Source organism: Salmo trutta, chromosome 5, assembly GCF_901001165.1.
Source record: "Salmo trutta chromosome 5, fSalTru1.1, whole genome shotgun sequence".
NCBI lineage: Eukaryota > Metazoa > Chordata > Actinopteri > Salmoniformes > Salmonidae > Salmo > Salmo trutta.
This window is the reverse complement of record NC_042961.1, coordinates 9,620,509-9,647,182: the sequence shown is the minus strand read 5'-3', so window position 1 is coordinate 9,647,182 and position 26,674 is coordinate 9,620,509. Positions and strand designations below refer to the sequence as shown.

Here is a 26,674-nt window from a genome sequence, read left to right as displayed (position 1 = left end):
AAAGAAATAATCTCGGTCCAGTTCGAGGTGAGTAATCGCTGTTCTGATGTCCAGAAGCTCTTTTCGGTCACAAGAGACGGTAGCAGCAACATTATGTACAAAATGAGTTACAAACAATGCGAAAAAACAAACAAAATAGCACAGTTGGTTAGGAGCCCGTAAAACGGCAGCCATCCCCTCCGGTGCCATTACACAATTATACAATAGCGAGAGCAATCTGGATGCAGGAACCTATATGTTATCCATTTTAAAGTTGGTCTTGATATAAGACACTCTAGTGTGGCATTGTATGTCTATCTATAAGAGTGAGTGTATATCTATGTGCATACATCTATCAGTCCTTTAGTGTGTGTTCATTCTTCCATAATGCTTGAATGTTCTAGCACAGTGACAGTGTCTCTCTAATCAGACTCTGTTTGACTCAATAATAAGACAATTCAACCCTATCCATGACCAGCGTGCATAACTATTGTATTTCCTCTCTGCTCAGCTGGAATGAGACACAGGGAAGCAGTGCTGGATGCTTTCTCAACCTATTTGTTCATCCATATCTGAAGAAGACTGATATACGTGAGCTTCCTGGTATTCTAATCATCAGACACATGCTATCTGAACACATCTACAGACGCCACGCTGAGATACCTCTCTATCTAGCAGTACCTGAGAGGGAGAAAGACAGAAAGAGAGCAGGGAGAGATGAGAGAGAGAGCAAGGGGGAGGGGGATATGCAAACTCCGGGGGAAATAAACCTTGAAACAGCCCCAGGATGCTTTAAAACACTACTTTCTAAATGTAGCCCGTCGGCTCACATTAGGAGCGAGAGTGAGACAGAGAGAGATAACATTGAGATATAGAGGAGTGAGAGAGCAAGAAAGAGTAAAAAGATGATAATACACAATGCTTTCGATTCATATATTCACTTGACTACTGTTAACATGGGCAATAATCAGGGACTCTCGTTAGCTACTGTTACCATGGTGAGAGTATAGCATACATACAGTACCAGGGGCGTGGCACAGAGTGACTTAATAACTGCCACTGTGGTAATGGTTCTTTGTCGCTCAGTTGATAGAGTATGGTGCTTTTAATGCCTGGATAGTGGGTTTGATTCCTGGGACCACCCATACGCAAAATGAATGAACACATTGCTTTGGATAAAGCAATGTGTTTGCTTTGGTAAGTTGCTTTGGATAAAAGCATTTGCTAAATGGCATATATTACATATATTTTATAATTCTAATGTATAATACAGTATGTATTTCCAGCACTGATTACCGTGGTGATGGGGTAGAGTGGATTCTGGATAGACAGGAGCAGGACTTTGTTGCCACTGTTGGGGTTGTCTGAGTTGGTGGGGCGAGTGATCCTCTTGCTGGTGGAGTAGTTGAAGAAGGCCTGCTGGCCTGCGATGTAGACGGCCTCGCTACTCCCACACGCCACACACTTATCAGCACTCTCCACCATCTCAAACTCCACCAGCGCCTGCCGCTTAAAGGGCATCATCATCACGTAGCTGCCATCAACACAGAACAACAAGGAAGTCCATTAGAATTCAATTGACTGAGTGGAAAATGTGTCCATTACTCTAAATGGACTGAGGCTCAAATTACACCCTATTCCCTGCTGTCTACCGTAATGCCATAAAGAGAGCACTATTGGGAAGAGGGTCTCTTTGAGATTTCCCCAATGAAAACTCATGTCCTGAACTGACAGAATTTAAATTGAAAATTTGAATTGTAAAACATTTCCTAGTCAAATTGTTAGGTTTTGGTCAACTGTCAAACAATTCTAGCAGAAAGGAAACTGCTCTATCTATTTCTTGTTTATATTACCTTCACTGAGCCTAAAGTGGCTCAACACAAAAGCACACAAAACAGAGGAGGGGAGAAACTGCTGCTGTGACAATACTGTGGGCAGTGCTGGTCTAATTGGACAGTTACCATAGTTTCTACAGTTACCATGGTACAGTAGATTGTCTCTATGTTGTGGGTTACCCATGCTGTCGTATGCTGTTTCCACAGCTCTCTTAGGGTTGATGGGATGTTAATGAATATTGCACCACATAAGGAGCCTGAGTAACACTGAGATCTCTCTATTACTCAAGGTCTCTGTGAGGTAGGGGAGAGTGGGGTAATCTGAGCAATTTTTTTCCATTCAGCATCACTCCGTCAAGGGAAATATGTAATGTAAATGTAAATGTAAATATATTATTATTTCTAACGAAAGAAATCTACATATATTTCAGGGTGTTGTTTATACCTGGAAATAATCAGAATTTATGTAACCGTTACAGTTTTGAGAACATATCTTGTCCAAAAAAAGTGGTCTCAGCATAACTTACCCCGGGTATAGGGTAAGTTAAGCCACCTACACATTTTTGTACTGTATGACATATTACCAGTTATTTTTTAAAACCATGTCTATCTTTATTTCCCAAACACAATTCAATCACAATAGCATTTTGGTCTTTTAATCATTTTAAGCATCTAACAAACACTTTTTAAAAGACTTGACATAGGCCAGACCTTGTTGTTACCTCATATCCCAGCGATTTCCTTGCATTACACCTGGGAAGTAGTGATGAGTGATTAGCGCTTTTTGAGGTTGGTTCGGTTTGGGTTTGGTTATAAAACAATGATCATGGTTAAATGCACTATGCATTATGTGGGTTGATGCTGTAACAACACAGAATAAAATTATGAATAAAAGTCCCATGATGGTAGTGACTGCCCATTACTGCTTTTTGTAATTCAAATAATTGAACAGATTTTGCTCAATTAGTTGTTTAAAAAACAAAAAATAACATTCATTTTGGTTAATCACTCAGCACTACATTTCAATTTGCTCAACCATTGGCTCAACTTACCCCAAGGCAAACATTTGGACTATATTAGCCCACACAGCTACAAGGATACACTTTCATGCTAGGTTTAGGAGCTTATATAGACCTCAACTGATGTATAGAAACAATCTTAAAATGACCTACATTGGTTTAGATACAAGCATCATGAAAACTCTAACATAATTCATTCATTTGACTTGGTGAAAATCTGTTTTTTGGACCTAAGTTGCGTATCACTCTTTCCATATGGTTTCTTCCTTTACAGACTCCATGAAATGATGACCTCTTAAATATTTGGTAAAATGATTTTCTGTGCATATTTTCCTGTTTAACAAAAAAAGGTGGGATAAATGTATTTTCATTATTAGGTCTAACAATGAGGAAAACAAGGGGTTAAGGGGTGGGGTGCATATTCTACCCAACACATTTGGGTGGATTCTTACCATATGGGTCCAAACTTCTCAAGGGCCTCCACCAGGTCAGCCTCCACCACAGCCTCACACAGCCCCCTGACATGGACGACTGGGGACTGTGCAATCCTATGGGAGTCCTCCCCACTGTCCTGCAACACACACAAACAACATTGGTTAGAGACTAGAACACACAATACCTGGAATAGTGGCAGAGGTTATGTTGATCATAAATCAACTGTATTAAATCATATAACAACTGAAGTGCAATGTCCTGTATAATACCTATCTAAAATAGGAGTCATTTTGAAAAGAGTGGATGTAGGGAGGAGGTTTCAGGTTGAATAATTTAACTGCAGCTAAAAATGGATGACCTCCAGTACAGGTTATCTTTCCCTAACTGGGACTGTACCCCTCTATGTGAGAGCGTTTAAGTACATCTATTCATGAGAGGATGGGTCGTTTCAAGGATTCCCGACTGTAATTCCGTTTCTTTATTTTTATTATTTGTAATTTTTACCTATTTTTCTCCCCAATTTCGTGGTATCCAATTGGTAGTTACAGTCTTGTCTCATCGCTGCAACTCCCCTACGGACTCGGGAGAGGCGAAGGTCAAGAGCCGTGCGTCCTCCGAAACACGACCCAGCCAAGCCGCACTGCTTCTTGACACACTGCTCGCTTAACCCGGAACCCAGCCACACCAATGTGTCGGAGGAAACACCGTACACCTGGTGAACGTGTCAGCATGCACTGCGCCCAGCCCACCACAGGAGTCACTAGTGCGCAACGGGACAAGGACATCCCTGCCGGCCAAACCCTCCCCTAACCTGGACGACGTTGGGCCAATTGTGCGCCGCCCCATGGGTCTCCCGGTCGCGGCCGGCTGCGACAGAGCCTGGACTCGAACCCAGAATCTCTAGTGGCACAGCTAGCACTGCGATGCAGTGCCTTAGACCACTGCACCACTCGGGAGGCCCTGACGTGAAGGGTTTGCAAGTCAAGTCCCATTAGTGCCAAGGGTGCAAGAGGGACAGATTTTTTGGGGAGGTGGGCAGGAGATTTGGTTTAAAACAGCTAAATGTTCTCTCAGCCTCATGGTAAAATGTGTAGAATAGCAGGAGATTTGATTTAAAACTGCTAAATGTTCTCTCAGCCTCATAGTAAAATGTGTAGAATAGCAGGAAATTAGCTAGCTTGAAACTGCAACATTTTATCTTAGTCTCATGACAAAATGTGTAGAAATACAGAAAGTTAGCTGGGTGTGGTGGGGGCACCAAATGCCTGGGCAAGATAAAATACTTAGACGAAAAACCATGGCGTGCTCGGAGAATGTCCGATGAGTCTATTTCAGGCTTTAGCAACAGAGTGATGTTTACACTAGCTCTGTGATCTAATAGGCTCAGGATGTAACTGGGTGGGGCTTAGCTGGCTTTCTCTAGCAGTAGTGGGCGGGAATCCATCTCTCTGTGATAGTAATATGAATATGGTTACATTCCCATTAAATATATGACATGCAGGAATAATGGTCAAGACCTATGCCCAATGGACAAGGTGCTTGTGGAGCATAGAGTCAGTGGTAGAAAAAAGTACTCAATTGTCATACTTGAGTAAAAGTAAAAGGTAAATGTTAAACATCAAACTCCTTATATTAAGCACACCAAAACAATCTTTATTTATAATTGTATTTACGGACGGCCAGGAGCACACTCCAACACTCAGACATAACTAACAAATGCAGTATTTGTGTTTAGTGAGTCCGCCAGATCAGAGGCAGTAGGGCTGACATTGATAGTTGCGTGTTTTGAACCATAATTCTGTCCTGCCTGAGCATTCCAAATGTAACGAGTACTTTTTGGTGTCAGGGAAAATGTATGGAGTAAAAAGTACATTATTTTCTTTAGGAATGTAGTGAAGTAAAAGTAAAAGTTTCAATCACCTCTCTCTGTCTGCTGTGGCAATACAACATCTCCATCCCTATAGTGCAACAAAAACATCCCACTCTGCCCTTTCAGATGTCCTACTCCACTCAGTCTATAAGGGAGAGCCAGGCAGGGAAAGAGGAAAATAGGCAGAATGGGGAGGTTGAAAGTCAAAAGACAGCACTAAGAGAGAATGCAAGAAAAGGGGTGAAAAGGAGTGATGCAGATGGAGTTAAAGGTCCAATGTAGATGTTTTTATCTTAATATCAAATCATTTTGGGGTAAGAATGAAATACCTTACAGTGATTGTTTTCAATTCAAATGGTCAAAAAGAAACAAAAAATGCCTCTTAGCAAAGAGCAATTTCTCAAGCAAGAATTTAGCTGTCTGGGATTGGTCAGAGTTGAGTTTGGATGGGGAAAATGGAAAAATAGCTGTTACTGGCAGAGAGGTTTGGAACTCTTTCTTATTGGTCTATTAACTAATTTAATTGTAACTAATTGCACAGTATTACTCCAACCTCACAGTGTGGAAATACTGAAAAAAGATCTAAACACAACATGTAAGGTGTTGGTCCCATGTTTCATGAGCTGAAATAAAACATCCCAGAAATTTTCCAAACGCACAAATAGCTTAATTCTCAAAAATGTTGTGCACACATTTGTTTACATCCCTGTTAGTGAGAATTTCTCCTTTGCCAAGATAATCCATCCACCTGACAGTTGTGGCATATCAAGAAGCTGATTAAACAGCATGATCCTTACACAGGTGCACATTGTGCTGGGGACAATAAAAGACCACTCAGTGGGGAAATGTTCACCTTCGATGGCCACTTGCACGCTGGAGAAGTGTGCTCTTCACAAATGAATCCCGGTGTCAACTGTACCGGGCAGATGGCAAGCAGCGTGTATGGCGTTGTGTGGGCGAGTGGTTTTCTGATGTCAACGTTGTGAACAGAGTGCCCCATGGTGGCAGTGGGGTTATGTTATGGGCAGGCATAAGCTACGGACAACAAACACAATTGCATTTTGAATGTCCAGGGATACCGTGACAAGAACGTTGTGCCATTCATCCACCACCCTCATCGTCATGTTTCAGCATGATAATGCACGGCCCCATGTCGCAAGGATCTGTACACAATTGCTGGAAACGGAAAATGTCCCAGATCTTCCATGGCCTGCATACTCACCAGACATGTCACCCATTGAGAATGTTTGAGATGCTCTGCATCGACATGTACGACAGCGTGTTTCAGTTCCCACCCATGTTCAGCAACTTCACACAGCCATTGAAGAGGAGTGGGACAACTTTCCACAGGCCACAATCAACAGCCTGACCAACTATATGTGAAGATGTGTCACGCTGCATGAGGAAAATGGTGGTCACACCAGATACTGACTGGTTTTCTGATCCACACCCCTACCTTTTTTTAAGGTACTGTATCTGTGACAAACAGATGCATATCTGTATTCCCAGTCATGTGAAATCCATAGATTAGGGCCTAATGAATTTATTTCAATTGACTGATTTCCTTATATTAACTGTAACTCAGTAAAATCTTTGAAATTGTTGCATGTTGTGTCTATGTTTTTTTTCAGTGTATATCAAACACAGGAAAATCATGTTTTTGTTCAGTGTATATCAAACACAGGAAAATCATGTTTTTGTTCAGTGTATATCAAACACAGGAAAATCATGTTTTTGTTCAGTGTATATCAAACACAGGAAAATCATGTTTTTGTTCAGTGTATATCAAACACAGGAAAATCATGTTTTTGTTCAGTGTATATCAAACACAGGAAAATCATGTTTTTGACTCCACTGGGACTTTAAAGAAAGAGGGTCAAAGAGAGGTAGGGTTTTAGTTATACAAATGGAGAGAGCGAAAGAGAGAGACTACAGCCCGTGCAAAGAGAGAGAGAGAGAGCGCGAGAGAGAGAGAGAGACACTTTGGACAAGGCAGTAAGATTAAAGTACTTGCTAGAAGTGTCTGTCTCCAAAATGAAGTTCATTTCAAATGGCCCACAGTTCAGTCCCTGCAGACTCTGATAACGCATAATGCGATTCAAAATATATCACACAGTGTTTAACGTTTCCATACCAAGTTTTAATGTGAGTAAAGTCATACCGAATAAATAAAAAATCTAAACCGGTTTGTTGGAAATACCAACTTTCGGTACAGTTTTATAAATGCCGATGTAGGGCAACCCCAGAAGTGACCCTTTACACTGCATGCAAGAATTTCCTCTGTGTCTTAGGAATTCAACATTCTCTGTGTTGATCTCACCAAACCCCATTGTCACATCTCTGAGCAGTAGAGGTTCTGATGTGATTACATGATGTAGGTCTGATATCTGATTGGAGGTTAACTTTACAGTAATGCTATTGGCCAACAACTCAGATGTTATTAAAGGGTCTTAGATTAATATTCTCTCTCTCTTTTTTTTCCTGACCTGCACTGGTGAGATTCTCTCCAGTGAGCTGTGGACCATGGCACAAGTCACGGTTTCATTATCTCTCTCTCTCTGATCATGCCTGGATTAAGGCCTTGTAATGCTTGTTAATGCTTTGTAAATTAAGTTTCATGCCTTGTATGTGAATCCATTCATTTTACAAAGTAATTAAATAATACTTGTACAGTTGAAGTCGGAACTTTACAGACACTTAGGTTGGAGTCATTAAACCTCGTTTTTCAATCACTCCACAAATTTATTGTTAACAAACTATAGTTTTGGCAAGTCGGTTAGGACATCTACTTTGTGCATGACACAAGTCATTTTTTCAATAATTGTTTACAGACAGATTATTTCACCTATAATTCACTGTATCACAATTCCAATGGGTCAGAAGTTTACATACACTAAGTTGACTGTGCCTTTAAACAGCTTGAAAAATTCCAGAAAATGATGTCATGGCTTTAGAAGCTTCTGATAGGCTAATTGACATAATTTGAGTCAATTGGAGGTTTACCTGTGGATGTATTTCAAGGCCTACCTTCAAACTCAGAGCCTCTTTGCTTGACATCATGGGAAAATCTAAATAAATCAGCCAAGACCTCAGAAAAAAAATTGTAGACCTCCACAAGTCTGGTTCATCCTTGGGAGCAATTTCCAAATGCCTGAAGGTACCACGTTCATCTGTCTGTACCAACAATAGCACGCGAGTATAAACACCATGGGACCGCGCAGCCGTCATACCACTCAGGAAGGAGACGCGTTCTGTCTCCTAGAGATGAATGTACTTTGGTGTGAAAAGTGCAAATCAATCCCAGAACAACAGCAAAGGACCTTGTGAAGATGCTGGAGGAAACAGGTACAAAATTATCTATATCCACAGTAAAAACGAGTCCTATATCGACATAACCTGAAAGGCCGCTCAGCACGGAAGAAGCCACTGCTCCAAAACTGCCATAAAATAGCCAGACTACGGTTTGCAACTGCACATGGGGTCAAAGATCATACATTTTGGAGAAATGTCCTCTGGTCTGATGAAACAAAAATAGAACTATTTGACCATAATGACCATCGTTATGTTTGGAGGAAAAAGGGGGAGGCTTGCAAGCCGAAGAACACCATCCCAACCGTGAAGCACGGGGGTGGCAGCGTCATGTTGTGGGGTGCTTTGCTGCAGGAGGGACTGGTGCACTTCACAAAATAGATGGCATCATAAGGAAAATTCTGTGGATATATTGAAGCAACATCTCAAGACATCAGTCAGGAAGTTAAAGCTTGGCCACAAATGGGTCTTCCAAATGGACAATGACCCCAAGCATACTTCCAAAGTTGTGGCAAAATAGCTTAAGGACAACAAAGTCAAGGTATTGGAGTGGCCATCACAAAGCCCTGACCTCAAGCCTATAGAAAATGTGTGCGAGCAAGGAGGCCTGCAAACCTGACTCAGTTACACCAGCTCTGTCAGAAGGAATGGGCCAAAATTCCCCCAACTTATTGTGGGAAGCTTGCGGAAGGCTACACCAAAACGTTTAACTCAAGTTAAACAATTTAAAGGCAATGCTACCAAATACAAATTGAGTGTATGTAAACATTTGACCGACTGGGAATGTGATGAAATAAATCAAAACTTAAATAAATAATTTTCTCTACTATTATTCTGACATTTCACATTCTTAAAATAAAATGCTGATCCTAACTGACTTAAGACAGGGAATTTTTACTAGGATTAAATGTCAGGAATTGTGAAAAACTGAGTTTAAATGTATTTGGCTGAGGTGTATGTAAACTTCTGACTTCAACTGTATTTAGAATTCCATTCTCAGACATTTCTTGATTGCCTATTACTCTAAATCAACTATAGTCTCTTGCATATTTTAATCATCTTTATGGAGTCAGATAAACATTTTAATAGGCTAATTGCTTATTCTTGCATGTGAGGTGTATAATACACATATCCAATATTACCCCACTACACCGACAGATAATTTGTTTGTTCGACATGGTGGGATCTTTGTGTGTCTGTAAAATGTATTAAATGAAACGCATTTATGCGCAAAGCAAATATTGATATAATAACTATTATATCGAAGTAAACTTGGAGTCATGCAATGGTACGGTATGGGGTCCTTCCACTACGACTCAGGAAACTAAACAGTTTATTAGGCTACAGATGAAATAATTTATGATGGATTTCACAGGCTGGTGAAAGTGTATGGTGATCTTGATGCTCCTTTCCAATAAATACTGAGGGTCTTGTTCTGGTGACATGACGATCGATGCGAATAAAAAAATACAAGTTAAATGGGTTTCCATCGCATTTTCAACTCTACTCATGGTTTTCTCACAATTTTTGGGGCGGTTTATAGAGCGAGTGTGGCCACTCTGGTATGGGCATGTGCACTCTAGCAAACAGCTCGCAGACACAGTGTGGGTATAGCCTACCTGCAGTACATGATGAGATTATTATCGACAAGAGAACGCGATTATTTTTATTTGTCAAACGGAAGCCAAGCATCGATGATCATGTCACCAAAATAAGACCCACAATGTTTATTGGAAAGGAGCATCAATCTCATCACCGTGCACTTTCACCCCCCTGTGAAGTTCATCATAATGTATTTAATCTGGAGCCTAATAAACATGCTTTCCCGACCAGTGATGCCAACTCATTTTCAGGGTAAATTGCTAGAGGCAGGATGATTTGTTGCTAAAAGTTGCTAAATGACGTTGTGATTTCATTGCGTGATAACGTAAAACTGCGTCATTACGTAGAATACACAATAACGTTACTCAAATTGACTGGCCATCTCGGCGAAAAATAGGATTTCTGGCTGTACAATTTTGATTGAGACATGTTGATTGATGTTGTAAGTTCTGTTCAAGATCAAACATTCGTGACCAACTATATTCACTGGGTTTGGCTAGTCGATCCCGTACTGCTGCTGCTGCAGTCAGCCAACAACGATTTGCAATTTGCTGAAATTGCTGCTGCCTGTGCACGAGCTGAGCGCCTGGTGCTGACGTCACTCACAGTGCACTTTTGCAGCCAGGCACATGTGTTGTGACTGAGTGTGTGAAATCGTTTTTGTGTCATTTAGAGGGAAAATGCTTGCATTTTAGTATTTGAGACACTTTTCAAAAGTTGCTAAAAGTTCAAAATACATTTTTAAAAGTAGCTACATTTGTTGCTAGGTGCTGTTTGAAAAAAAAGTTGCCAGGGTAGTCTGAAAAGTTGCTAAATCTATCAACAAAATTTCTAAATTGGCATCACTGTTCCCGACGAGTCATAGTGGGAGGACCACAAAAGATGTCACCGCGTGACTCCAAGTTGATTTATTATATCAATATTTGCGCATATAAGCAGTTCCACTGACATTTCACACAATTTATTTTACTGACACATCAAAATCTCACTTGGTCTGTCGTATTTTTTGGGGTCGACGATTGGAAAGTTTACTGACACATCTTCTGTTTCCATCAGGCCTGTCGTGACAGTTTTTATCCGACGTGCACTTTATTTGCATAAAAAGATTGGATGGAAACCTGGTTAGAGACAGATATTTGGTGACAATCAGGTAAATAGAATGAGGTGGCTTTAAGATGGAAATAGTGGAATAACTTGTTCCTTTCTCTTTCCTGGGCTTTCTAACTTAGTCCTCTCCTCTCCCGTTCTGGGATTTCAACATTCCTCATCACTGCTTAGGGAAATACTAATAACCAAGTGTGCAAGGATCAGTTGGCCACGCAAGTGTATGTGTCTGTATGTGTGTGTTTGTGTGTGTGTGTGTGTGTTTGTGTAGGCATGGGCAGATGGTTGCGCAGGGTTAAGTGGCAGTCCAATCCATCAGCAGACTCATTTTCCCAGGGTGCTGTTTTTTCAGTGTTTGTTAAAGTGGTGTGTGAGAGTGGCCTACTGGCCTTGTATTCCAGCTCATTCCTCACTCTAATCCTGAATAATCCTCACAACAGCACAGGTGACCGGGGCTAAAAGGAGGTTAAATGACTTCTCAGTCTCTCTACACTACTTTACCTTTCTCTCTCTTCTCTCTGTCAGTTATGATGTGGTGGTGGACTACACTTCCTTGCTGAGCTGATGTCCTCAGCCTATTGTGTGTGTCAGTGTTTTACTGTCTGTGCTGTTAACTAAGACCCCGACAGTCTCAGAGGGAGGTGACCCCTTGGCACAGACAGCAGCACCTGCCGTTTAGGGAGAGCAAGGCACCAGTACGAGCATTGAGAGCCAGAATATATGTTCCTTCCCATACATACCCTCACTGTGTGTACTCCTCTCACAACCTCCCTGTGTTCTGCTGCGCTGCTCTGACTGAGTGTGTTCTTCTCCCCTCTCTGATATTTATAGCACACTGCTGACATTTCAGAGTGGCTGCAGTAAAAATGTAGGCCCTACAGGAAAAGGGCTGGTGCAGTGTATTGTGATAGGTGACCAATTAGCTTGCAGTATGGTCGTTGGTACTGGGAGGTGGGCGTGGTGAGTGTCTGACGAAAACCTCATGCAAAATGTGTGCCTTTTTTTTATTTATTGAAAGTAGTAACTCCCTCAATGTACTCTGAAATGTCATGTTTTCATAACAGATTCTGAAGTTTCAAAATTGTATGTTTGTTATTGGTAAAATATGTCAGTTAGGGACAATATTTTTTTTGTGTGTGTGTGTGTGTGTAGCTGCTAATAAAAAAACTGCCATCAATTAAATGACTATGTGAAGAGTACTACAGTATGCTAATAAACCAGGGGTCAATAAATGTTTTTCTTATCATACAGCAAACATTTATTGAAATTTCATTGACTTAGATAGAAACACCTTAGTATTATATTAACAATACTGAAATGTCTGCACGATTGCTGATGTATTCCTAGATATCTTAGCTATAGAATAGCTTTGGTTATTGCCTGATCTACACGCTTCAATTGTTTAAAGAGAATTACCAGAGTATGAGCAGTAATTAAGAAAGTGCAATCACTAAATGGTATATTTTAATATATTTCACTTAATATAAAGAATAGGAAAACATGCATGTGATTTGATGACGTTTCTTTCAACCTCATCTTGTGTAGTAAGCAACAATCAACTCTAACACCAAATAATCTAACACAATTTACAATAGCAGTAGCCAGTAGCCAACGGCAAAACAATTCAGCACGCTTATTCAAGTCCAGCATAAACTCAAACATTAAAGGTCAATGTCTGGAAAACATCCCACACAGGTCAATGTGATAGCAGGGGAAAAAGGTGTTAGGCCTGTCTTTGGTTTGTTGCCATAGGTCTTCAGTTCAGGCTCTATGGTGATTCTGTTAGGGATAGTATCGTACACTGAGCGGCGAGGGTCTTTCTGAAGGGCTGTGTAGGTGTCATCCTGTATGTCATCATACTCATCAGGTTCATCCTGTATGTCATTATACTCATCAGGTTCATCCTGTATGTCATCATACTCATCAGGTTCATCCTGTATGTCATCATACTCATCAGGTTCATCCTGTATGTCATCATACTCATCAGGTTCATCCTGTATGTCATCATACTCATCAGGTTCATCCTGTATGTCATCATACTCATCAGGTTCATCCTGTATGTCATCATACTCATCAGGTTCATCCTGTATGTCATCATACTCATCAGGTTCATCCTGTATGTCATCATACTCATCAGGTTCATCCTGTATGTCATCATACTCATCAGGTTCATCCTGTATGTCATCATACTCATCAGGTTCATCCTGTATGTCATCATACTCATCAGGTTCATCCTGTATGTCATCATACTCATCAGGTTCATCCTGTATGTCATCATACTCATCAGGTTCATCCTGTATGTCATCATACTCATCAGGTTCATCCTGTATGTCATCATACTCATCAGGTTCATCCTGTATGTCATCATACTCATCAGGTTCATCCTGTATGTCATCATACTCATCAGGTTCATCCTGTATGTCATCATACTCATCAGGTTCATCCTGTATGTCATCATACTCATCAGGTTCATCCTGTATGTCATCATACTCATCAGGTTCATCCTGTATGTCATCATACTCATCAGGTTCATCCTGTATGTCATCATACTCATCAGGTTCATCCTGTATGTCATCATACTCATCAGGTTCATCCTGTATGTCATCATACTCATCAGGTTCATCCTGTATGTCATCATACTCATCAGGTTCATCCTGTATGTCATCATACTCATCAGGTTCATCCTGTATGTCATCATACTCATCAGGTTCATCCTGTATGTCATCATACTCATCAGGTTCATCCTGTATGTCATCATACTCATCAGGTTCATCCTGTATGTCATCATACTCATCAGGTTCATCCTGTATGTCATCATACTCATCAGGTTCATCCTGTATGTCATCATACTCATCAGGTTCATCCTGTATGTCATCATACTCATCAGGTTCATCCTGTATGTCATCATACTCATCAGGTTCATCCTGTATGTCATCATACTCATCAGGTTCATCCTGTATGTCATCATACTCATCAGGTTCATCCTGTATGTCATCATACTCATCAGGTTCATCCTGTATGTCATCATACTCATCAGGTTCATCCTGTATGTCATTATACTCATCAGGTTCATCCTGTATGTCATCATACTCATCAGGTTCATCCTGTATGTCATCATACTCATCAGGTTCATCCTGTATGTCATCATACTCATCAGGTTCATCCTGTATGTCATCATACTCATCAGGTTCATCCTGTATGTCATTATATTCATCAGGTTCATCCTGTATGTCATCATACTCATCAGGTTCATCCTGTATGTCATCATACTCATCAGGTTCATCCTGTATGTCATCATACTCATCAGGTTCATCCTGTATGTCATTATACTCATCAGGTTCATCCTGTATGTCATTATACTCATCAGGTTCATCCTGTATGTCATTATACTCATCAGGTTCATCCTGTATGTCATCATACTCATCAGGTTCATCCTGTATGTCATCATACTCATCAGGTTCATCCTGTATGTCATTATACTCATCAGGTTCATCCTGTATGTCATCATACTCATCAGGTTCATCCTGTATGTCATTATACTCATCAGGTTCATCCTGTATGTCATTATACTCATCAGGTTCATCCTGTATGTCATTGAACTCGGCAGCGTCAGCGTAGATATGATCTATGCTCACCTTCTCACACACGTCGACATTCAAGGCATCCTTACTGACATAATGGGCTCTCAGTGTATCAGCTCTGAGATCCCTTTCTCCACGGTTTCTCCTGTTCAGTGTGTAGTAGCTGAGGACTAGAAGAGTTCCAGCAGTCAGGGCAGTCACCACCCCCAGTACAGGAGCCAAGACACTGGTCTATCATCTGTGGTCAGGTCCCAGGTACAGTTCTGAGCTCCAATCTCATTCTTAGCCTCACAGAAGTACTGGTCAATGTACCCAAAACTGACACGGGTGTAACTTTGTTTCTCCCTGTAAAACCGTCACTTCAGTTCCGTTCCTTTGGTACCAGGTGTATTTCTCCACTGCTGCAGGTCAGAGTCACTGCACCGCCTTCCAATATTTTATTGACTGTCACGGTGGTGGACCTTGGAGGATATCTCACAATGAGCATAGCTGCAAGGGACCAGTGATTCTCGATGCCAACCAATGCACAGGAGTAGCTGCCTGCATCCTCACTGCTGACTGGGCCAAGGTACAGTATAGGATACCCCAGTGTTGGTTTGGGTTAGGAAGTAGTCTGTTGTTATTAGAGTTAAGGTTCAGAAAGCAGGAAGTCTCGCACAAGATCCGGACTTCCTCTCCCTCCACGACGATGTCAGGACTAACGTTTACACGTACGTCTGTGACCTGAAATTGGTCATTGTAGTTCCCCTGTTGTGTTTTAAATCTAAAACTGTACTTGGCTGAGTCCCTGCTGCAGGCAGCAGACCTGGTATAAAGAGAAGTCCTGCAAACATAATTCCTGCCAACATCCACGGACACCTAAACCTGTACTGGTGGTGCAGTTGAACTAAATTCAAGTGTGAATCAAGTGATGTTATTTCTTAATACTTAAAGGAGGGAGAGTGTACTCTGCTTGTGCAAGTCTAACTTCCTTCCTTTAAGAGATAAAGTTAATATCATGCTTCCTTACATGGTGAAGAGAAATCGAGAAAATGAAAAACGCAAGATATACTGTATATTTTTCTCAGACTATTGATGAAACGATAACAATGCGTGCGAGATGAAGAGGAATGACTTGAACATTTCAACGTGAGAAGTGACAGGCCTACTATGTTCCAGGAGGATTAAAAGGCCTACTATGTTCCAGGAGGATTAAAAGGCCTACTATTACTATGTTCCAGGAGGATTAAAAGGCCAACGTAAGTAATGTGTTTATACACCCACTTCTTCATAATAAACACAATATAACAAACAGATAGTGTCTGCGATAAGTACAGAATTTACATTCAATTCATGAGTTTAAAAAGTCCTTACTTTTCACTTCCTGAATTGCATGAGTTGAAAACGGAATTGATCCCAACCCTGGTTAGAACCTGTTATACAGTCTCACGCACGCACCCTGAACTGCTTCTACCCCCAAGCCATACGTGTAATGAATACTCAGGAAGAAAAAGGTGTAGATTCACACGCAGTGCGCAGCAGGTGTTTATTTCACCTTCACAGAAGGCAGGAATCGTGGTCACAGGTAGGCGAACAGGCAGGTGAATCAAAACTAGGACTTGAAGGCTATAACTGGTTCTCACAAACGAGCTAGGAAAAGGCTTAGTAGAGTCAAAACGAACAATACCTCACAAAGGCACAAACAGAATGAACTGAACTAAATAAGGAGCTGATGAGACCAGGTGAGTAACTAACACAGGTGAAATCAATGAACAAAAATGAAAGACAGGGCTACATTCAAGAACACAAAGAAACAGGGCTATGTTCAAGAACACAACGAAACAGAACAAGGTTGACTAAGAAAATAAATAAAGAACCTTGAAATACAAAGGCTAAGTAGTTAACCAATAGCTACCCAGACATTGACCCCAGCCTTTGCACTAACTCTTTTGACTCATCACATACGCTACTGCTTATTATCTATCCTGTTGCCTAGTCGCTTTACCCCTGCCCATATGTACATATCTACCTCAACTACATCATACCCCTGCCCATATGTACATATCTACCTCAACTACATCGTACCTCTGCCCATATGTACATATCTACCTCAACTACATCGTACCCCTGCCCATATGTACATATCTACCTCAACTACATCGTACCCCTGCCCGTTTGTACATATCTACCTCAACTACATCGTACCCCTGCCCATATGTACATATCTACCTCAACTACATCGTACCCCTGCCCATATGTACATATCTACCTCAACTACATCGTACCCCTACCCATATGTACATATCTACCTCAACTACATCGTACCCCTGCCCATATGTACATATCTACCTCAACTACATCGTACCTCTGCCCATATGTACATATCTACCTCAACTACATCGTACCCCTGCCCGTATGTACATATCTACCTCAACTACATCGTACCCCTGCCCATATGTACATATCTACCTCAACTACATCGTACCCCTGCCCATATGTACATATCTACCTCAACTACATCGTACCCCTGCCCATATGTACATATCTACCTCAACTACATCGTACCCCTGCCCATATGTACATATCTACCTCAACTACATCGTACCCCTGCACATTGACTTGGTACTGATACCCTGTGTATTAGACCTGCCCCCATTTAGTCGACTGATTGATTATTTGGTCGGTAGGTTGTTTGTCGACCTAGATATTTTTGATTGTTAGTGTCTATCAATTCCCTATTACATTTCACCAGTAATACATGCTGTTAATCCCCATAATTTCTAATCTACAATGTTTGTTTGGTTACAGTAATTTCCCTTAATGCATTCAATATTATTCCAGTCTTTTACTGTTTTCATTGTTGGAGTGGACATGTTGTTTGCAGAGCGCACAACCTATGCTACACTTGTGAGAAACAAGTTTTGGTTTATTTCATTCCATTTACAAGTTTTGTCAATTTATTTAGTGTCTTTTGTTTGGAGAGCTCCTGTCAATGTTGTGTAAGGACGCGGACCTGATTATGCATGGAAGTAGGCCTAGGCTACCTGGCCTGCTTGCAAATGTAAGCATATAAATGTGCCCATTTGGGGATCTGATAGTATGTCTTAACTCACCACCACTAATGAGCTGTGGAGTTTCTCAAAGTATTATTATTTTTTTTTACATCCATTGAGAATGAGGAACTATTGTCAATGTAGCCTGTTAGAAAAATATTTTCAGCTCTCTCCCTTTTGATAACCACTTGGTGTGAAAGGGAAAAAATGTAATGGTCTGATCCAGTGTAAAAATCCTAAAATAGGCCTACTGTCACGTCGCCGGTCTACTAACCACCGGCCCTGGGATCCATCATTACACACACCTGGCATCAATCATTACTCGCAGCTGCACGTCATCATGAGGCACACCTGGACTCCATTACCTCACTTATTACCTCCCCTATATCTGGCACTCCCTTAGGTTCCTTCCCCAGTCAGTATTGTTCCTGTGTTTATGTGTAGACGCTACTGTTATGTTGTCTCGGTCAACATTTGTTGTTTTATTAAACGTTTCATCTGCACCTCCTTGACTCTCTGTGTCTCGTTATACCTACCTGAGTACTACTTATCCCTTGCACAAAGCTTAGCTGTGTCTGTCCGGAGCTCACTGGTGTGGGAAACTCTGAGGGCCCAGAATACTGTCCAACAATGTTGCAAGTTTGATAGTGCAAGCATTGGGTCGGACCCAGTTGATAGTTGACACAATGTTTCAAGTTCATTGCAGAGAGGTCACGCACAGCCAATGTGATTTATAATATATTTATTTTCTACCTGCAGGCAGCAATGTTTTTATTTGTTGGCCTTAGGTAGGCTATTTTTACATATTTTATTGTGTTACCTTCTATTAAATGTGTTTATTGTATTTTCTATAAAATAAAATAGCAAAACAAAACTGCATTGTTGGTTAAGGGCTTGTAAGTATTTCACGGTAAGGTATACCTGTTGTATTCAGTGCATATGACAAATAACATTTGATTTGATTTTACATCAAACTTTCAACAGGTGAATTTGAGTCCTGAAAGCTCAGATTTACACTCATCCCTGTGAGAGCTTTGGGAGCCTCAAAGTCTGCATGGTCTCCTCAGGCGAGTCTCTCTACAACCTGTAGCTAGACCAACTAAACATTATGCTGTTCTGGGAATACAAACAGATCAGATTAATAAATCTATGTCAGAAAATATATAAAGGCTGATGGGAGAAAGCAATACAGCAGATATGTGGTGAAGGGAGTCTTTAAAAGTACCTTCATTGGGGAGGACGGGCTCGTGGTAATGGCTGGAATGGAATCAGTGGAATGGTATCAAATACATCAAACACATGGTTTCATGCCATTCCATTCACTCCGTTCCTGCCATTATTATGAGCCGTCTTCCTCTCAGCAGCCTCCACTGGTATATACCGTATACCGGGGTATTTGGAAATAGCCACTGGAGGGTTTTTCAATACCATGAATAACTTGAAACCATTTCTTTGAAGTTTTTCAACACATTTTTATATTTGTAGCTAATTTCTAAGTAAATACCTGCAGTCAAATTGTGCAATATGTTAGGAGATAAAGCAGATTGCGTTCTTCATTTCACCTGTCACATTATTTTACAAGCTTAGTTCCCCAGAACAGTTGAGACAGTCACGTGTTTGTTCGTAAATAGCATAACGGGAGAAAGCGGGAGCAGGTCCAGCTGTGTAATAGGGGTCGCGTTTTATAATGTAAGTTAACAGTGTTTTTTTCCTCCTATTGTTTTCCTTTACAGAAAATACATTAATGAAACACATAAGGCAGAAAATACTTTAACTTTCATCAGACGACAACAGAAGTGCAACGCTAATTGGCTGGCAGACACATAAGTAAATTAGCTTACAATGAAAAAGCAAGGTATTTTAAAAAAATCAAAAACGATACATGTCCATCATATTTCAAATTTTTATCATAGAAACAATGTAGCCAGCTACATTTCCTAATGTTTTGCTTAATGTTAATCTAGCATTTTACCTGAGAAAAGTAGTCTGGCTACACCAAGAAAAGAACAGGAGAACAGTAGCTCCACATCAGTCAGAGTGCTGTCTGCTGATAGAATGATGGAGAACAGTAGCTCCACATCAGTCAGAGTGCTGTCTGCTGATAGAATGATGGAGAACAGTAGCTACACATCAGTCAGAGCGCTGTTTGCTGATAGAATGATGGAGAACAGTAGCTCCACATCAGTCAGAGTGTTGTCTGCTGATAGAATGATGGAGAACAGTAGCTCCACATCAGTCAGAGTGCTGTCTGCTGATAGAATGATGGAGAACAGTAGCTACACATCAGAGTGCTGTCTGCTGATAGAATGATGGAGAACAGTAGCTCCACATCAGTCAGAGCGCTGTCTGCTGATAGAATGATGGAGAACAGTAGCTCCACATCAGCCAGAGCGCTGTCTGCTGATAGAATGATGGAGAACAGTAGCTCCACATCAGTCAGAGTGCTGTCTGCTGATAGAATGATGGAGAACAGTAGCTCCACATCAGTCAGAGCGCTGTCTGCTGATAGAATGATGGAGAACAGTAGCTCCACATCAGCCAGAGCGCTGTCTGCTGATAGAATGATGGAGAACAGTAGCTCCACATCAGTCAGAGTGCTGTCTGCTGATAGAATGATGGAGAACAGTAGCTCCACATCAGTCAGAGTGCTGTCTGCTGATAGAATGATGGAGAACAGTAGCTCCACATCAGTCAGAGCGCTGTCTGCTGATAGAATGATGGAGAACAGTAGCTCCACATCAGCCAGAGCACTGTCTGCTGATAGAATGATGGAGAACAGTAGCTCCACATCAGTCAGAGCGCTGTCTGCTGATAGAATGATGGAGAACAGTAGCTACACATCAGCCAGAGCACTGTCTGCTGATAGAATGATGGAGAACAGTAGCTCCACATCAGTCAGAGCGCTGTCTGCTGATAGAATGATGGAGAACAGTAGCTACACATCAGCCAGAGCGCTGTCTGCTGATAGAATGATGGAGAACAGTAGCTCCACATCAGTCAGAGTGCTGTCTGCTGATAGAATGATGGAGAACAGTAGCTACACATCAGTCAGAGCGCTGTCTGCTGATAGAATGATGGAGAACAGTAGCTCCACATCAGTCAGAGTGCTGTCTGCTGATAGAATGATGGAGAACAGTAGCTCCACATCAGCCAGAGCGCTGTCTGCTGATAGAATGATGGAGAACAGTAGCTCCACATCAGTCAGAGTGCTGTCTGCTGATAGAATGATGGAGAACAGTAGCTACACATCAGTCAGAGCGCTGTCTGCTGATAGAATGATGGAGAACAGTAGCTCCACATCAGTCAGAGCGCTGTCTGCTGATAGAATGATGGAGAACAGTAGCTCCACATCAGTCAGAGCGCTGTCTGCTGATAGAATGATGGAGAACAGTAGCTCCACATCAGTCAGAGCACTGTCTGCTGATAGAATGATGGAGAACAGTAGCTCCACATCAGTCAGAGCGCTGTCTGCTGATAGAATGATGGAGAACAGTAGCTACACATCAGTCAGAGCGCTGTCTGCTGATAGAATGATGGAGAACAGTAGCTACACATCAGTCAGAGCGCTGTCTGCTGATAGAATGATGGAGAACAGTAGCTACACATCAGTCAGAGTGCTGTCTGCTGATAGAATGATGGAGAACAGTAGCTCCACATCCGTCAGAGCGCTGTCTGCTGATAGAATGATGGAGAACAGTAGCTCCACATCAGTCAGAGCTCTGTCTGCTGATAGAATGATGGAGAACAGTAGCTACACATCAGTCAGAGCTCTGTCTGCTGATAGAATGCCCGTTTGTGAATTCTCATCCAGTGGAGAAGTGCAACTGAAGCACAAAATTAGTCTGATGCCGAGCAGAAATTACAATAACAAGCATTTTAAATCTGCGTTTACAAAACACAGCAAGATGTTTCTAATCCGCTACATATTTTCTTCTTGCGTGAAAAACGTAGAATTCTGCTTTAACCCAATCCCTAAATTGAACTTGTTAGTTATCTAATAAGTGGCTGAATAAATAAGGTGATGGGGCATCATATTGTGTTAGCTTTCTGCAGTGTTTGAGTCAAAGCCCTTTGGATGAGTTATTCATCTTCTCCTCCCCCCTCTTCTCCGAGCAGACAGGCAGGCCTGTGGCCCTAACGACTCCAGGCTCCACACGATCACAGCGTGCAGCCTACACATGCTGCTCCAGAGCTAGTACTGTTCTTCCTTCAGACAAGCATGCATAGACATTGTGCAAATGAACACATTTCTATCATTCACATTCGCCTGTAAATGTCAACAAAAAATAACATTCGGTAGCTCCTACCTATATATGTATAACATTATGAGCTGGATTGCCTGTCTTTGCAATTGCATTTGTGCTAATTAGCATATTTAGCTAACAGCCGTCACGGAAATCCGCTATTACTTGTTATAATATTGTTAGCATTCTGGTAATAGACGCTCAATAGGCTTTTTTGCATTTTTGGCGCTCCCTTGTGTACTAAGCCGGTAATACCAGTATGAAAGAAGGCCGGTATGACAATATGAAAATCTGGATACCGCCCAACCCTATAAAGTAGTACAGTATTTTTATAATATTATATTACAGCATTTTTAGGAGGAGAGAGTGTGTAATTGTGTTGAGAGTCAGTAGAGGCATTCTGAACATGTATTGGGGGAGTCTGTTAGCATGTTGAGAGTAAGGAGTGATGTTCCTTGGACTGTGAACATCAGCTTTCCAGGCCACGTCCCCTGGGAGAGTGTGTGGCCATGCAAGTGTGTGAGTAAGATGGAATTTGTTCTCAATTTGTGCTCAACATCAGCTTTCCAGGGTTTGCTTCCTAGGGGCTTGAACCTGTTTGTATATGTGTGTGTTTGTGTGAGCGGAGTGGAGCGAGGAGTAGAGCGGAACGAGGAGTGGAGAAGAGCTGGAGGAGCAGAGCGGAGCAGAGCTGGAGCGGAGCAAGGAGTAGAGCGGAGCGAGGAGTGGAGAAGAGCTGGAGGAGCAGAGCGGAGCGGAGCTGGAGCGGAGCAAGGAGTGGAGAAGAGCTGGAGGAGCAGAGCGGAGCGGAGCTGGAGTGGAGCAAGGAGTAGAGCGGAGCGAGGAGTGAAGAGGAGCGGAGCTGGAGCGGAGCAAGGAGTGGATCGAGGGGTGGAGCTGGAGGAGCAGAGCGGAGCGAGGAGTGGAGCGGAGCTGGAGCGAGGAGTGGAGCTGGAGCGGAACGAGGAGTGGAGCTGGAGGAGCAGAGCGGAGCGAGGTGTGGAGTGGAGCGGAGCTGGAGCGAGGAGTGGAGCTGGAGCGGAGCTGGAGTGGAACGAGGAGTAGAGCGGAGTGCGAGTTTCCCAAAGGCTGGAGCATCAGGTGATTTACAAAGATGAGGACCAAGAGTAAGAGAGGGAGTAAAGAATGATTGTGGAATCTGAAAAGACAGGTATCCCGAAAGCATGATGGGGTACTTGGTATGTGTTCATGCTAACAGAAAGGAAGGAGGTCGGTAGCTAGCTAAGTGTGTCATTGTAGCAAAGTATTTATAAACAAAAAATCTGATCTCTTGAAAGTTTTGTTAATTTTCATTATATTATCTATACAATAGGCCATCATTGATTTTGTCCCAATAGGCCTGGCATTTTACATCTTTCAAGTAGCTTTCTGTTTTGATAGGATTGTTTTACCTAAAATCCTTTAGGCCTAGCTTCAGAAATATAAAAAAACAACTACACATCCCTGCCCAGCCTGGCAAGAGCGTCCCAACGGGTGTTCAGCATCCCCAGTGGCTCTGGAAGCGCTGAGAGGATATTCTCCGCTACTGGCCTGCTCTCCAGGCACCATCACATGGGCCTGAAGCCACAGACTTCGGCCAAACTCATGTTTCTAAAATGAATTCAAAGGCCCTGTAGATGGAGCCTAATAAGGCATTTTTCCTTTCATTTGTATTTCATTCTAAGTAAATCACAACCTATATGTGTAGTTTATACACTATGATAATTTAATACAACAAAATGTTGTTTAAATGCTGAGCGCTTAATGTCCCTGCCAGCCTAGTGTGTCGCACTTGCAAATGCTTCACAATGTATTTGTTTGTCGGCTATAGCCTTAAAATAATTGAAATAATAATAAATAATAATTCATTTTTGTTCCTTCTTAGTCTCCCTGTCTGGCTCCTGACCTATTTCGTGTTTAAATGCTGTTTAATATGACATGTGGACTATTTGAAATGATAAGAGCTTCTTAATCACCTTTTCCTGTTGTTTATTAAAATACTTTTCATTCAAATCATATGGTTTGGTTTTAAAACTTCAAAACAAAACGTTAGATCCAGGTAGTCACACTAATAGATGGGTTTTGGTTCAATAGTGATTTTAATGAATGGAAGGAATTCGGAGCGGCTGGTTTTATTTTCTTTGAGCGAGGAGCAAGTTTTTAGCGGAGTGGTTCGAACAGAACGATGAGCAGGATTTCCGACCACTCAACTCATCTCACATACTCTGGTGTGTGTGTGTGTTGGAGAGTGTGCGAATGTGTGAAACATGATTGCGCGTGTGTGTCCCTCTGTATGCGTTTGAGTGCTGAACATCGACTGTTGAGGCTTTGCTTCCCAGGAGCCCAACGCCCTTCCCCCACCCGGTCCCCCCCACACGTCTGGGAGGAATATTATATCATCCACAGGACAGATATGTATAAAAAACAACCTTGCTAGTGACAGCCCCTCCATTCCTCACTGAGACATATTCTCAAAGAGACATACTATACAGCACATCATCCCTCTACAATTCCACCGGGCTTCAGTTGAAATGAGACCATTTCATTCTATAGCAGACTGCATCCCTGAAATATATAAGGACTTCACATTGATGAGAAACATCAGTTTCCCACAGAGCTCCATCCATAAAAACAACATTTGAGAATTCTACAGGGATTGTTGCTATGTGACAATGTCAGTCTACCATTCCATTTCACATGACCCTCATTAATCATACAGATTCCTCTCTTTCATATAAATCAGCCTTACAGCACTTGGATTAACAGACTTAATCCACATGACAGAAACACTGGCTGAATAATGATCATAATTTAGACCAGCCTCGACTATCTTATATGAATAACACCTTCAAATGAAAGATAGAACCAGTGATAATTATTTGTACAAAATGGACTTTGACGTAATTTGTCATTCTGACTTAAATGATGCCAAAAACACTAACCATTCAATCAAGCGAACACCACAGTCAGACGAAGCAGCTTTAAAGGGTAATGTTTCAGTCCAACTCTGCTCTAACACCTGTGTCGCTGTCTGAGTACATTAGCAATCAAGTCTCATCAAGTCTGGGACAATAACAGGCCTCTCACTGGCCCTTTCACAACCATTTATTCTGAGTATGTATCAGGCAATGTTTGGCATTTATGAATTTCAGCTGAATTCAGGCCTATTGTTTAATATAGAAGCCAATTACCAGTGTTGTGCTGTTTTAGCTGAGAAGAGTTCTGCCGTTATCTGAACACGGGCATTCATTTTTATGTTTTTTTCCTGATGCCTTTCAGGATGCCTCACTAAGGTGTATTATCACACTCATTCTGCTGGGAAACGCTGAGAGAGCTGCTGTGATGAACAGACACACACACACACACACACACACTCGCACACGCATGGACACAAGCACAGTTGCACACACACACGTTTAGCTCCACAGCACTGGGGGCAAACACAGGCCTTCCATTTGACACCTGCATTTTACCATGTTCAGTCAGGACTAGGGCTGTGGCGGTCACAACATTTCGTCAGTCGGTGATTGTCAAGCAAATAACTGTTGGTCTCAAGGTAATTGACCGTTAATTAACCTGTTGGGGCTAGGGGGCAGTATTTGCACGGCTGGATAAAAAACATACCTGATTTAATCTGGTTACTACTCCTGCCCAGTAACTAGAATATGCATACAATTAGTAGATTTGGATAGGAAACACTCTAAAGTTTCTAAAACTGTTTGAATGGTGTCTGTGAGTATAACAGAACTCATATGGCAGTCAAAACCCTGAGACAAATCCTAACAGGAAGTGGAAATCTGATGTGTGGAATCACTTCAAGCCTTTGCCATTGAAACACACAGGGACTTATTAATCATTTAGCACTTCCTAAGGCTTCCACTAGATGTCAACAGTCTTTACAAAGTGGTTTGAGTCTTCTATGCTAGAAACTGACCCAAAGAGAGGCTTGGGAAGTTGGTCACAGGGGGAGGGCCATTACTACTATGACGCGGGCGCCCATGGGAACCCTTTTGTTCCAAAACGTTTAGTAAGACAATGCAATCGTCCGCCTTGAATATTATTGAAGCTCTGGTTGAAAAAGGCCCTAAAGATTTATGTTATACAACGTTTGACATGTTTGAACGAACGTAAATATATATTTTTTGCACATTCGTGACGACAAGTCCCGCGCGCTTCAGTACATTATGAGTAGCATTCGGAACGCGCTAACAAGAAGGAACTATTGGGACATAAATTATTAACTTTTTCGAACAAAACTACATTTGTTGTGGACCTGGGATACCTGGAAGTGCCTTCTGATGAAGATAATCAAAGGTAAGGGAATATTTACAATAGTATATTTGATTTTAGATGGTTCCAAGATGGCGCTAACATGTATCGCCTAGCCTATTTTTCTGAGCATAGCACCTCGTTTATTGCAAAGTGTGATTTCCCAGTAAAGTTATTTTTAAATCTGGCAATGCGGTTGCATTCACGAGATGTTAATCTATAATTCTTTGAATGACAATATTACATTTTAACAATGTTTTCAAATAGTAATTTTGTAAATTGTAGCGCTGATTCACCGGAAGCATTTGAGGGAAAATATTTTCTGAACGTCACGCGCCGATGTAAAATGCTGTTTTTATATATAAATATGAACTTTATCGAACAAAAAATGCATG

At 41.6% G+C, this 26,674-nt stretch overlaps 1 protein-coding gene across 2 annotated transcripts in view; it reads right to left on the bottom strand.

Annotated features, from left to right (window-relative positions):
• Positions 1–26,674, bottom strand: part of LOC115193625 (heterogeneous nuclear ribonucleoprotein L-like) — a 57,861-nt gene that overhangs the window by 19,940 nt on the left and 11,247 nt on the right. For both annotated transcript variants that reach the window (XM_029752453.1, XM_029752454.1), the window contains exons 2-3: positions 3,286–3,404; positions 1,276–1,513 (exon numbers count right to left, since the gene is read on the bottom strand). In XM_029752453.1, coding sequence (XP_029608313.1) covers positions 1,276–1,513; positions 3,286–3,404 — 357 coding nt within the window. The remainder of the gene's footprint in view (positions 1–1,275; positions 1,514–3,285; positions 3,405–26,674) is intronic.